The sequence below is a fragment of the Antedon bifida genome, chromosome 1 (genome assembly GCF_963402885.1).
Source record: "Antedon bifida chromosome 1, ecAntBifi1.1, whole genome shotgun sequence".
NCBI classification, from domain to species: Eukaryota; Metazoa; Echinodermata; class Crinoidea; order Comatulida; family Antedonidae; genus Antedon; species Antedon bifida.
Genome location: NC_136226.1, coordinates 1924123 through 1938256, shown reverse-complemented (window position 1 = coordinate 1938256; position 14134 = coordinate 1924123). Strand labels below are relative to the sequence as shown.

At 34.2% G+C, this 14134-nt stretch overlaps 2 protein-coding genes across 5 annotated transcripts; one reads left to right on the top strand and one right to left on the bottom strand.

Annotated features, from left to right (window-relative positions):
* Positions 1 to 1215: 1215 nt before the first annotated feature.
* Positions 1216 to 6356, bottom strand: LOC144852036 (uncharacterized). Of its 3 annotated transcripts, none has more exons than XM_078709724.1 (8): positions 6222 to 6356; positions 5642 to 5759; positions 5309 to 5474; positions 4536 to 4756; positions 4203 to 4313; positions 3576 to 3705; positions 2890 to 2998; positions 1216 to 2390 (listed from the first exon to the last, which is right to left on the bottom strand). In XM_078709724.1, exons 2-8 carry the CDS (start codon positions 5752 to 5754, stop codon positions 2251 to 2253), a joined length of 990 nt encoding a protein of 329 aa, XP_078565850.1. In that variant the 5' UTR covers positions 5755 to 5759; positions 6222 to 6356; the 3' UTR covers positions 1216 to 2250. The 3 variants fall into 3 exon arrangements, with proteins under 3 accessions (XP_078565850.1, XP_078565867.1, XP_078565859.1); XM_078709741.1 differs by having other exon boundaries at positions 6247 to 6265; XM_078709733.1 differs by lacking the exon at positions 6222 to 6356 and adding an exon at positions 6189 to 6207.
* Positions 6357 to 8107: 1751 nt separating this feature from the next.
* Positions 8108 to 13769, top strand: LOC144837763 (uncharacterized). Of its 2 annotated transcripts, XM_078693007.1 has the most exons (9): positions 8114 to 8174; positions 8872 to 8962; positions 9387 to 9535; positions 9608 to 9627; positions 10222 to 10401; positions 10744 to 10985; positions 11431 to 11652; positions 12154 to 12346; positions 12907 to 13769. In XM_078693007.1, exons 1-9 carry the CDS (start codon positions 8115 to 8117, stop codon positions 13064 to 13066), a joined length of 1317 nt encoding a protein of 438 aa, XP_078549133.1. In that variant the 5' UTR covers position 8114; the 3' UTR covers positions 13067 to 13769. The 2 variants fall into 2 exon arrangements, with proteins under 2 accessions (XP_078549142.1, XP_078549133.1); XM_078693016.1 differs by lacking the exon at positions 8872 to 8962 and having other exon boundaries at positions 8108 to 8174.
* Positions 13770 to 14134: the final 365 nt, after the last annotated feature.

Genomic DNA, 14134 nt, shown 5'->3' with positions numbered 1-14134 from the left:
TCAACATATAAAATAAGTGTCAACTTACTCAGTAGTTTCTAGGGAAATCGGTAGGATGTAAATAAACAAACAAATACTGCCAATTCAATTGTATTATTTTAGTTACAATAATGCATTGAAAAGCAATGATGTTGTAGCAAATATAAATATGATTAATATTTGAGTAGAATAGTGTGGAAATTATGGTTTATGTTTTGTTTTTATATTTATTTCCTTTGAGCGCCAAAATGGCGCACATGCAAAACCTAGAAACTGCTGGGTAATATTTCCTGAACTGAAACCAAGCGCAATGATTGGTTGTCATTCACGGTCAAAGTTAACATTTATTTACTTTGTGCTAAATACTACAATTCAACTGTACTAAAGTACCCGGTTGTAAAAATTCCCGGTGTTTCGAATTATAAATCGGACAAAATATTGTAGGTAAAATATGATACAGCGTTATTCTTTATGATTTATACTGAACCATTTTAATAAAGAAATTAAGCAGAAGACTGTGAAAAATTGTCAATTTTGTTATGTCCCTTGACTTTTTTACAAATGACATACTTTTACGGTATTAATTAAAAATTGACTTTATTATAATACCATTGTAAACAAAATGTCGGGATTTATTTTGGACATGACGCAAGTTTATCCCAAGTGTGTTCAAAAAGTGGTCCATTTGTTTAGGCGAGAATAAATGTTTATAAAGGGCAGTACAATAATTATTTACTTCGACAAAATGCGTGTACTGTACAGCGCCCTCTCTAATGGACGCACTTTTGAAGCTAGAGAATTTGAGGGTGACAATCTTTTTATTAATATATTTTTATATTTAACACGTTTAGGCGTTTTTAAAATACACAAAATAGCGGGAAATTCTAAAGTTAATATTTATATAATACTTTATAATGGGTTGGCGTTTGTTTTTACTTTTCATTGACGATTAAATTTCATTTCTTTTCTGGATCACCGATAGTTTTGAGCTGCTGTTTTATTGAACCTTTTTGGGATCTCTGTCTACACTATCACTATGCCCAAATATGGTAGTGATATGCCCAAATATGGTAGTAATATGACGTCATCGTGTCAATATATGGGCACATCACATTGTTTGTAACATAAAGTTTGATAGTGTAGACAGAGCTTTAGATTATAAATAATTTAATATATGGGAGATAATTTATTATAAATATAGGAGATATATTCAGATAAAATAAATAAAACAAACAATTAGATTGGCAATATATATCTATTGTAATTAATTCTATTTACAAACCATGGCAACAGAATAAAACTATATACAAAGAAACAATACTAAACAAAACAATAATAATATAAATATCACTAAATCTACTACAAAAACATATGCAATCTATTATTAAATATGCCATAATAATTTACCAAAATATTTTACATGCTTTTGCCTTTAAGCAATAGTAAAACATTTAATTATAAATTGTTGTTGGTTATAGCTAAGCAGAATTTATACAGTTAAAAATACTAAAACTGTAAACTTTACCAAAACCTGAATATATTTATGATTCCAAAATTTGGCCAATCCATGTTGGGGCCATATCAGTGACTGCATAATGTGTGGGTATATTTTGTTTCGGTTTAATTTCTTTTTAAAATGCTTAAGTCCATCTAAGCAGTCCGAGGTGTAATATTTAATTTTTTATTTTATAGAGTACAACACAGCTGACATCATGGTAGTGCGTAAAATGCCTTTGTTGCTATGCAATTGGAGTGGCTTGGTGGTTATGATGCTTGGCTTCCAAGGGTCCTGAGTTCAAATCCTGTGAGTGTTTTTCTAATGACAAATTACAACTCCACCCCCAAAGACTTGTATTAAGACTTTGTTTATGTAGAGCATCTTGTGTATATGTTTGTATTGTGAACAGGATTGCCACCTTTAAGAGAATAGTGAATGAATTCACTTATGGTTATCCTTGGCAATTCTAAATAGAAAAGAATTCAGATTGGTTTCGGTACTGCAACTGTTTAAAAATTAAATTATAATATTTTAAAAAATTCCTTTGTGCTTGTAAATCTGGACTAAAGATTAAATATACATCAGAGAAATAGCATTATGAGTTTTATTATTTGTTATTATTTTATAAATTATGCATCAGCCGAAATCAATAGATATCTGGGAAGGCATGGACTATAATCTGGGTTGCAATCAGAGTTGCATTGGAACAAAGACATGTCACATGGTACCGTGATGTCAAACTATAATACTCTATACATAGTTGACCGTTTCCGTTATCCAAGAAAGTCAACTACTTCTTCAAGTTCTCGTTGCCTAGCTTGTTCATGCGCCCACCTCTCCTCAGCAGTTTTAGGTGTTATCTTCCATTTATCGTGATAAATTCTCTTGCCACAAGCCGGACATTTTTTTCCTCCTAAAAATAAGATTTGAAATATAAATAATGTAAACATACCAAATCAACATGTTAAAACAGTGAATTTGAAATTTTGAGTTCCAGATATTCAGTTATTGCTGTTTACACATTCTAATCTATAATAATCGATCTTAAAAAAAGTCTTAGAAATTGGAAAAATAAACAAATTAAAAATGTCATTTGAGCTTTGACGTTCCTCCGAGAAATAACACAACTGGGTAAAAGAATGCAAGTTTCTTATAATTATGTTTCGGCCCATGAAAATAGAACCTTTAATTATCTTTTATCTCATTAAATTTTTTTTTATATATATATTTTTCTAGGATTTGTATGTTTTTTTAAAATGTGAAATGTGTTTTCATATGTAGTGTACAGAAAGCAAATTGCTGATTTTATATTCAAATATAGACAAATAAATGCTGTGAAAGCAGCACACACATATGAAATTATTTGTACCATTGCACTCATAAACATTCATAATTTGTATACTATGCATTACCTGTAAAGGGTGGTGTTTTCATATACTCTGATATACAACCATTGTGAAACAAATGTCCACAGTAGACCCACTCTACATGCCTGCCATGATGAGGATCATTCACTACATGCTATTAAACAAATAAAAACATCACACAATTTGCTTTATTTCACACCAGCAAAATGCATTTGACAAACACAGTAAGCTCTCCCAATACCAGACTGTCTGTAAACCGGAAATTCTCCCAAAACTAGAATTTTATTGAGGTTCAAAAAGTCCCAAATTTGTTTTTACCATTAAAACACATTCTGAATACTAGACTTTCCAGAAAACCAGACATATTGGGTCAGGTAGGTGTCCGGTATTGGGAGAGTTGACTGTACAAGTTGTTACTGCTGTCACTCATTCTTCCATAATGATATACCATATTTTGGTATGTGTAATTCACTTGTGATAAGTGCCGCAATATCACTGATAGTACAATCACATCGAAGAATGCAATAATACACTTCATTTTCTGCCAATCCGATTTTTTTTACATAGTTATGCTGCACCCTAATATACATTATTACAGAACCCTCTATTGTTTGGTAATGAATTATATATTATTATTGTAGCACCATCTATTGTTTGGTAATGAATTATATATTAATATTATTTACTATAAACCAATAACAGTTATATAGAAGAGGCATATATAAACTTACAGTTGGATCAGTTGGAAAAACATATTCTTTGCAAACAGCGCACTTCTCTGTCGGATATCGTTTGATGCAACCACGTATTAATAATTCAGCACATAATTTCAGAGATGGTTTGACTTCAAATGGAGGATCTCTATAAAATACAACATTGTTGAGATTATATCAACAACTTATATAGTATATCAGTGTATGTATATGGTAATAAAGCATGAAAACCATTCAGGGTACATTTATGTTTGAGCTTTCAGAATCACATATTGTAGTAGTGTAATGTGTCCAAATATGGTAATGATATGTCCAAATATGGTAATGCTATGGCCAAATATGGTACTGATATGACATCATCATGTCAATATATGGGCACATTAAAATTTGTTGTCAAACTAGTTTGGATAGTGTAGACAGAGCTTAATAACCTCGCTGCCCTAACCAAATACTACAGATTGCAGATATGCCCAAATATGGTACTTTATATGACATCATCATGTCCAAATATGGGCACATTACATTTTTTCAATGTCAATACCATTGTTTCACATAACTATGATCTTATAGTGGGGTCATACGACAAACATGATACCATCTTTGTCGTTACAACTTCCAGACACTGCATGTTCTACATTCACTTACTTTGGCCTTTTCTTCAAAGGTGGTGTCACACATTGCCTAGCCAATTCAGTTGCCCTAGCTACACACATTTTCTCAAACAGGTCAGGAAAATTTGTCTCTTTTTGTTCTATACTGCAAAATAAAATAAATTGCACAGGTTAGAATGTAGTCTACATTAGAAAATTATTTGTTTTATTTTTAAATAACAATTAGTAAAAGTATACCAAATAAGGTAGTGATATACCCAAATACGGTAGTAATATGACATCATCATGTCCATATATGGGCACATCACATTTTGTTGTCACATAACGTTTGATAGTGTAGACAAGGCTTAATAATAATTATACCTACCTAACTTGTTCTTCAGGGTATGTGTTGGGTATCGTAAATTTTAATTTCATAAAATAATTCTTTTCAAAAACATTTGCAATTAAGATTCCAGATTTTTGTTTCACCTTCAGCTCATCTTCAGATGTTATTAATTCTTTCTTTATAAAACTAAGTTCATCGCTACAAACAACAAAAGCGTTATCTTCTAAAAATTGCCTTATAAAAACTAAGACTGGCAGGACCTGAAAAAAAAAACAACTTTATTTAGTTAATAATGTTATCATCACTCAACTGAAAAACTATCTCAACATCAAGACGTTTATACTACTATTCATGTTTGTACAGCTGGAATAAAGTCTATTTATATTTGGTTCAAAGGTAATGTATTTTAAGTCAAACCTTAAAATCATAAACAAATTTTTGTTTCAGTTATCACACACAATAGCTTGGTAAATAGTTTATTTGTTGCCATCTCCAAAGGTTGGAGTTCATAGAACTCGGATTTAGATTGGTGGGGATCATTGAGTTTCGATAAAAAGGTATAGCACTGTCTGTTTGGATGCCATTTGTGTATACATTGACATCGTAAGAACTTTATATATATATATTAAAATGTATTCAATATTATCTGCATCATCTTTATATACTGTGCTGTGCAGAACCTTAATTGAGTATTTGTGATACTGGTGTTTTCACTGCATGATTTGTGTTTTATGCTATGCCTTCATCCAAGTGGAAAAGCATACAGCATGCTGTAAATATTAAAAATCAAATATCCATTAACACAATATTACCTGTTTTTTACCTAGATATTTCTTAGCTTCAGCATCAGCTATATTGCATATTCCTGCTAACAACTTCTCTGATATTGTTTTACTTTTGAGTTCAATAATAACTGGAGAATTGGGATAGTCATCGCCGAATTGAAGACATACCACTAACGTTTTAAACCTAGTTTTGCTAAAAAGAAAAAAGTAAATAACTAATTAATTATAGAACAAATAGGAACAAATGGTTTGTTCTTGCAGATGTGTGACAATATGTAGGCCTATAATAGATGGTAACATTTTTAATTTTAAACAATTTTGCAACCCTTCAAAGATCAAAGCATTCTGTTAATATTATACCTTATCTTGACCCTAACTGACGCCTGATGACATGTGATCAGTTCCGAGTTTTCAATTTCACTTGTACATTTTGTTCTTAGTTCATCCAGCTCTTCTTTCACAAAAGCCATCATAACATCTGTAAATCAGAAAATTAAAGTGATTTTGGCAAGACAAAATAAATCAAATAAAACTAAATGTTTATAAAAATTTGTCATATTATTATTATTCAATCTGTCAATTAGAAGTTAGAATAGATATTAATTACAAATAACTACATATAGGCCTATATAGGCCTAGGCTAGCCCTCGCATAATAGTCCTACTTGTTCATCTCACTGCACTCAGTAGGCATATTAGCCTAGGCCTAGTTACCAAGCCCTTTTCGCCAGTGAATAGTTAGGGAGAGCAAGCTAGCTAGCCTACCCCAGTAGTTGTAGGCCTTTTAGACCTAGCCTAGGCCTAGGCCTACTCAGTCAGCAGCCAGTGGAGAGGAGGCTTCCATAAATAGGCCTCCAGCAGGTAGAAGATTAGCTACCTGCTAAACTAGTATATCAATAATTATTTACATATTCATATTATTATAAGCAAATTGATCTTACTAGATTATTTGTGTGGAGATCTAACCTAAAGGCTAGGCTAGCCTAGTAGACGAGTAAGGGGAATCCCAGACACAGGACAAAACAACTTCTCTCGACCTCGACGGGACGATCGGTGATGTCAGCTGTCAGGTATGGAACGCCAATATAGCCTAAACAAGCCAGCGAGATTATAAATGAAATCGACATTTCCAACATGGGCACTAAACCATGCTACCAAGGTCAAAATATACACGTACGTTGTAATTTATTAGCGTGCGCAGTCTGTAAAATCATTTTTATTGTTCAAAAATAGAAAAATGTACAGCGAATCCTAGATCACGTTTTCAGCTGACTGAACACTAAAAACATATGACGGTGACAAAACAACGCGGTTGTGAAAATGATATCAGAATCATCATTACGAACATAAATAATAATAAAAGAAACAAAAATCAAACCAACTTTTTCTTTCCCCACCCCCTACCCACCCTCTAATCAAGTGTTAATACATTTTTGGATGTTCCACGACAATAATCAAAAGTGCTTTGTCATTGATCAAAAATATGTATTATACTTATGAGGAAGTAGGATATGGTACAGTTTAGTGGTTAAACCACAAATTGTGAAATAATACAGCACAACTCATTAGGACACCTCTAAGGACACTCTCTCGCAAAATAAACGATGGTTTAACCCTACAGCCAACCCCCATACAGGGGACTCTTTTAAAGGTGTCCCGTTTTTAGTTGATTTATTATGTAGGCCTGATAAAATTTGCGCGATCGAAACAGAGAGTCAACACAAAACAAACAGAGAGACCAAAACAAAATCGGTCGTTTACTTCTACTACAGCGGCACGTTTAACAATGTCATATTGGCTTTATGCGCCGGCCGGCTGACGCAACAACAGATCATAAATAAATCTTCCATGATAATAATTGTTGGTTGTAGTATCACATGATTGGTACGCTTATGTCCTTTGAACCAGTGATATTAGGAGCGATAAAAAGGGTTGATTCGAACAACAGACAAGATAGTAGAAGGTACCAGGGACCAAGATACCAAAAAAGTAAGTATTAATAGGGTATCTTACTAATTACTTTACTTAACTTTTTTTATTAGTACTAAACTTTGTCGATGACAGAGTTAAAAATTGGTAGATGCGACTCAACTAGTTTACTTTTTAAAAAATCACATATTTTCCTAGGTAGGCATAATATATTTACTATACAATGAAATATTGTGGGGCCAACTCATTGGTTCCTGGGGTGCGACCCGACTACCACTAATTCAAAAGAGTTTATATGTTTTATCAATCTCTATAAAGTAAAGTGTTTCAGTGTGGATGTCATTAACGATTTGCACAAGATTATGTTTAATAGTTTTATAAAGTGTATACTCATTCATTTAATTAAAATATTTATTACTATCAATCCCATTTTTTTTAAACATTTGTGAAACCACCTTACACCATGCATGGTACAACATCGTACACTCTGGATCCATTACACCGCAGGAGGCGGATATATAACTCGTGATCTCACGGGTTATGAATTAATAGTTCAACCGTTAATATATTTTACTCTCAGTGGAAAACTAGTATAGGCCTAATATCATTATTATTATTATAGCCTACTAAGCCTAAGTCTGAATTGGCTTAAACACTCGTATATTCTATTCACATTTGAACTTCAATTTAATAATGTGTAGTCTTTTTTGGTATAATAAGTTTATCGTTTTAAAACGAGTGACTTCATGGCAGGTTCGATTTTCCATAGGGCCTACATTATTTTTATTGTTACCGATTTATATAATGCATTTTGTTATATTGTATTGTTATTGACGTAAATATGAGCTTAGGCCTTTAAGAACATTTTAACATTGTTTATGTAATTTCAATAGACTTAATACAAGATGAGTTTACAGGACGAGTTAACACCACTCACAACTAATGTCGATGCCGGAACAGTTAAGGTAAATCAAACACCATTATCATTATACAAAGTCCTATATAATTCTTCCGTAATATTATAATACCAGGGTTTATGTAAACAACGGTATTTTTGTGTAAACACCCAGTCTATATATAACCATGTCAAGTGGGTAAAAGAGTAGATCATTTTAGACTTTTAATGCTATATTCGTTATGTTAACCAAAGCAATCAGATTGCCTTATTTCAACGAATTCACCTAAATTTCTGTCCAAAGAAAAATGAAATTTTTTATAGTAGTCGTAAACTTGAAATTGGGATGGTCAATTTCAATGGACTTAGGCCTTACTAAAGCTTGGTTCCCACTAGCGACGCAATGCAAGGACGTAACGCAACGTAAGTGATTTGACCAATCACAAGCAATGGATTATTCGAACAGTTGCTTGTCATTGGTCAACTAGCTTGCGTTGCGCGTACGTCATTGCGTTTCGTCTCTAGTGGAAACGACGTTTAGGCCCTACTATAAATTCAGTTTGCTGATACCGTAGCATACGGCAGCATTATACAACTTTTAAAGATGCATTAACATGGAAGTTGAATTTCGTATTTTAAACAGATTAAAAATGTGTTGAAGTAATAACTTAATTTGTTTTCTGTTAAACGGATTTATTTTTCGTTTAACGGATTACTTCTTCGCTTAAACGAATTGTGAACTTATTCAAACTTTTATTTGGTTTTAGGGTTTGACTATTTTGACTGCAGGGGTGTTTGTTGTCGGTGAGATGGCTGGAAGTGGTGTTCTAGCCCTGCCAAAGGCGGTGGTTGATACTGGTAGGACATGGACATTAATGTTTGGATTCATTTTCGGGCTAAATGATTGTATTACTTCATAGTAATGTTCTTAGCATACACGATGCAGCATCAAAAATACAATTGAGAAATAAAACCTATTAGGCCTATGATATGAAGCGTCATGCATTGTGTCCCAAATGGTATTTTTCGAAGAATATAAATGCCAACTTACAGAGACGAGCGGTACGGTAAACGGTATAAGCGGATCAATAATATAGAAGCTATTGTTATATTTCTTACGACCATTTACGCATAACGTGGAGCGGACGTCCGGTTGAGCGGAAAACACGCTCGGATAAATACAGATTCTACGTGGGACAACTACGCGGTTTTCCGGCTACCGTTACCGCGTCTGTTTAAATTGTTTATTAATTTTAATAATAATAATTGTCCTATATCTTAGGTTGGTTCGGCATTATCATGATCATCCTGTGTGCAATATCGTCAGCGTACACCGCCATTATTCTTGGTCGATGTTGGATCATTTTACAAAACCGATTTCCACTGTACAAGGAACACGTGCGCTACCCTTATCCTGCTATTGGGTACGAGGCATTTGGAAACCCTTATCCTGCTATTGGGTATGAGGCATTTGGAAACCCTTATCCTGCTATTGGGTACGAGGCATTTGGAAACCCTGGAAAGTAAGTAACGGTTCTTAATAATGAGTTTTCGTTTGCATGACGCGCTACACACACCAAGATCACAAGTTGGCTCAGGTCTTTGTTGAACACACAAACGTAATGTAAAATGCGCGCATTCGTACAAATCAGCGAGTGTTCTGATAGCTCCCGTGTCTACACACTGATGAAATAAACACAGCCATTATAGAAGTATTTTGCTTCGCTGACACGCACGACGCATCGTGTGGTCAAGTAAGGTCTGAAGAGAATTGGGACAAGGCAATCTAACAACAGGACACTGAGCTCGCCTTGACAAGAACACGTAACAGTCCTTTGATCTTATGACTGGCTGCAACAAATATCAACAGTACTGTATGTACTGTTATAATATTAAGGGGCGGGGAATTGATCGTGTCGCAGTCACAGATAAAACCTTTGATCTCCGGAGCTCAGCATCTTGTTAGATTGCCTTGATTGGACAGGGTGACAAGCTTCCATCATCCAACGTCTTGATGAATTCTTTTGCATTCTAAAAAAATCTTTATAACATTTTTTTATAATTTTAGAATGACATTTATTTATTAACAATGTCAACATATTACGTTTTATCTTTAGGCATATTGTCAGTTTCTGCGTTCTTTTTACATTGTTCGGCGTTAGTACTGTGTTTCTACTCATAGCATCAGAGAATATACAATCCCTGTTCACTGGAGGAATATCATTTTGCGCCTGGTTGCCTATTATAGCTGCTGTTCTCTGTCCGTTTACTTGGCTTGGAACACCAAAGGATTTCTGGTTAGTAAGACATCATTTATTTCGTAAAGGCCAATTTACCGTTACCGATCGTCTGTGTAAATTGGCCTCAACAATAGGTATTAGCCTAAAACAAGCAAATAATTGAAAAGGTAATTTTCTACATTTCCGTATTCTTGACCTTTTGATCCAACGGTTGCTATGATTTTCCTCTACGCATTCTAAAGCAACTTTAAGTTGATGAGCTGTGCTCAATACGTGTGTTTTTTGCATAAATTGTCTAATCATATTATGACACTTTTCAATAACTAAAGTACTGTCCATAAGAGAACAACCATAATTCCTTTTGCTGAAAAATGTAATTTTCAATTTACTTGAATATAGGCCGATTGCAGTAGGTGCGATGTCAGCTACCGTACTCGCATGTCTCCTGATGTTTGTCCAGATTCTAATGGACATTAAGATTAACCCAGAACCACAACATTCCGACACAACATTCAAGAAGTTCTTTGTCGCATTCGGTACTATTTTATTCGCATTTGGAGGACATGCCGCCTTTCCGACAATCCAACACGACATGAAGAGACCTAGTAATTTCAAATGGGGTGTAATATGGTCTTATGCAGGTATAATAGTAATACTAGTAATTATTTATAGCCAAGAAATATTATATTATTTAGACAAATGTTGTATTTATATATTTATTTACATATTTATCCAGGATTACATCACAATGCGGTAAGAAAAACCTTTTTTGCATTGTGGTCCTGTCTTAAATACAAAATAAATCGGGGGAAAAGGTTTTGTGAAAAAGAGATCGATATCTTAGCTTTAAGTGAAACATTGTTGGGGAATATTTAATTTCAGTATGTTTTTTTTTGGCGCCTGCAACTTGAACGACGAGTGTTATTAGCTAAGCAATCAAGGTTTTATCCGTTTATAGTTTATGTCATCGGCGTCAGTTACGCAAGACGTGTCGCAAAATATTTTGAGGTATCAGGGAAGAGCTTTGAAAACAGAATACTTTTAAATATTGTTGTCTGACTATACAAAATAATTTTATTATTACAGTTATTGTCCTAATGTATCTACCAGTGGCAACATCCGGGTATTTCATCTACGGTGACAAGTTGGACACGCACCCAAACGGTGACAGTATTCTATCACTTATGTCACCCGGTGGCATTACTACCACTGTGACAGTGTTGATAACTGCTCACCTAACGTTTGGCTACATTATTGTTATAAATCCTTTTTGTCAACAGTTTGAGGAAGCTCTAGGGGTCAAACCAGGTTAGTGTTCATGTTCACATTACCGTACGTTCTTTCAAGTTAAAAACCCATCTTTTTTCTTTGTAATTTCTTTCTGGTTTTTCTCTCAGCGCTTTGGGAAAATCTTTTGATTGTTGAAGCGCTTTATAAATTAAACAACATTAACATTAACATTATCTTTAACACAAATGAAAACTATATATTTTACAGTTAGTGTTCCTTTCATAAGTCACGACATCGACAATTCTGTTCCACCAATCCTCAATACAACCAAACTCGTGGCATGTCTCGCCACATAAATTACTCTTCCATTGGTTAACCACTGTTGTCCGACAATATCTTCAGAATATGGTGCCAATAAATCGGAAATGTCGAAAACATCTCAGTTTGGCTTCTGAATTGACGTCACAACATTTAAACTATCGAGACACTGGTGATAATTGTATCCATCCTTCGCCGCCGTCGCTTCCAAATCTCAGATGTCTTCGTTTGTAAGAAAATAACTTTCATTTTTATTTTCAGGGTTCGGAATAAAACGCTGCATCGTCCGGTCGTTTGTCGTTGCATGTAATTTGTTCGTTGCTGAAACTATCCCTCATTTTGGTGCTATCTTATCGCTGGTCGGAGGCTCGACTGTAGTTTTTCTAACGTTTGTTTTTCCCTCTTTATTCTACATTCGTCTGATGGCAATGGAAGATGATGGCGATAAACCAGTGTAAGTGCATTCAACTTAATTCTTACTAAAAAAATGGACTTATTTTGTACAGGGAGAATGAGGTACAAACTTCATTGTCCGGGTGATATTGTCCAAGGGTAGTTTTCCGTGTGGTAGTTGTCCATATTTAGTTGTCCGTGTGGTAGTTGTCCATATTTAGTTGTCCGTGTGGTAGTTGTCCAGGGGGAGGTTGTCCGTGTGGTAGTTGTCCAGAGTGAGTGTAGCTGTCCGTGTGGTAGTTGTCCAGAGTGTAGCTGTCCGTGCGGTAGTTGCTTAAGCTCTGTTTACACTATCAAACTTTATGTGACAAAATATGTGATATATATGGGAACGATGTCATATCACTACCCTACCATTTTCGCACATCATACTTTTGTTGTCAAACTAGTTTGATAGTGTAGACAGAGTGTATAATTATATATATCTTCCATACATGATGTCACATAAATCTACCATAAATCTTCCATACATATTATATACAGAATATATTTCTTCTCTGAAATTGTTGTCCGTGAGACAACTTAAAAGTTTCAGCATAATTTTCATTTTTTTTCCTTCAGGATAATCCCTCTTCACGAACGAGTGATTCATTATGAGATCATTTTAATTGGAATATTCGGTGGAATTGCATCAACGTACTCAGCAATTGATGACATGGCATCCGGTGCGTCATCGTTTACGGTGCCTTGTTACGTCAACGCAAGTGCTGCTCATTTATAAAGTTGTCATAGGAACAAATTACGCGTTTATTGTCGAGTGCAGCTGCTGGAAACGCATCGTGTTTAATACGGTCCTCGTCAGACGTTCTAACAGGAACATGGTCGATTCGTCAGTCATCTTTGATATGTTGTTCACAGAGTTCCTTTTAAGCATGTAAATCTACCTTGTTCAAATCCCGTTGTAGACACTTTAAAGCTTTGTCTACACTATCAAACTAGTTTGACAAAAAAGTGTGATGTGCCCAAATATGGTAGTTATGTGACGTCATCGTGTCCATATATGTTTGATAGTGTAGACAGAGTTTTACACGTACACCATCCGCTGCCATGTGCAGTAAATCCACCATAAAGCTATGTTTAATTAAAGATACTTGTTCGAATCCCATTTGAGGCGTTTTTATCCCACCATTAAACTATCCATCGATATAGCATATTTACATAATTATTGTATGTATTATTGTATCATTAACAGTAATTTAAATATTCACAGTATTGCCATTAATGAATTCTATCTGTCTTATTGAATCCTGTAACATTTTACATCGTTAACATTACAGTATTCATTTTAAAAGTTTCTTCTAAAGCGTGGTTCCCAATAGGACGCAACGTAACGCAACGCAATGACGCATGTGTTGTATTGCGTAATCACAAGTGTGAACCGACGACGCAACAGTGCTGTAAACATCGTTTGATTTCACGCAGGCGAGGGCAAATACAATTATTAGAAGGGCATTTTCTTACGTTGCGTAGGTTGCGTTACGTTCCGTCGCTAGTGGGAACCAAGCTTTAGTTCGTGTTTAACATTGAAAACAATGCAATTTAATGTATTTTTTTAAATGAGGCTTCAACATTTTGTAAAGAATTTTATTTTATAAATCAAAGAAAAAAAATCTGAAATATTATAGACTGAAAAGTAATGAATTAGTTTGTTCTGTATGTTTCTATATGTATAGAAAATAGCTGAAATAGTAGATAAGATATAAAAATACTATATATTGAAAATGGTGTACTATATTTATGTTTGTTGCGTGTGTGTAATGTCCATGTCAAAACATGTATTGTTTCTATA

Bases quoted from the DNA above. Each gene is read 5' to 3' on its own strand.
- LOC144852036 (XM_078709724.1), bottom strand. From the start codon at position 5,754: ATGATGGCTTTTGTGAAAGAAGAGCTGGATGAACTAAGAACAAAATGT. The intron at 2,999-3,575 runs GTAAGTTTATAT...TTTGTTTAATAG, and splicing joins TTTTTCCAACTGATCCAACT to CATGTAGTGAATGATCCTCA. The intron at 2,391-2,889 runs GTAATGCATAGT...TCTTATTTTTAG, and splicing joins GAAAACACCACCCTTTACAG to GAGGAAAAAAATGTCCGGCT.
- LOC144837763 (XM_078693007.1), top strand. From the start codon at position 8,115: ATGAGTTTACAGGACGAGTTAACACCACTCACAACTAATGTCGATGCC. The intron at 10,402-10,743 runs GTTAGTAAGACA...ACTTGAATATAG, and splicing joins GGAACACCAAAGGATTTCTG to GCCGATTGCAGTAGGTGCGA. The intron at 12,347-12,906 runs GTAAGTGCATTC...TTTTTCCTTCAG, and splicing joins GATGATGGCGATAAACCAGT to GATAATCCCTCTTCACGAAC.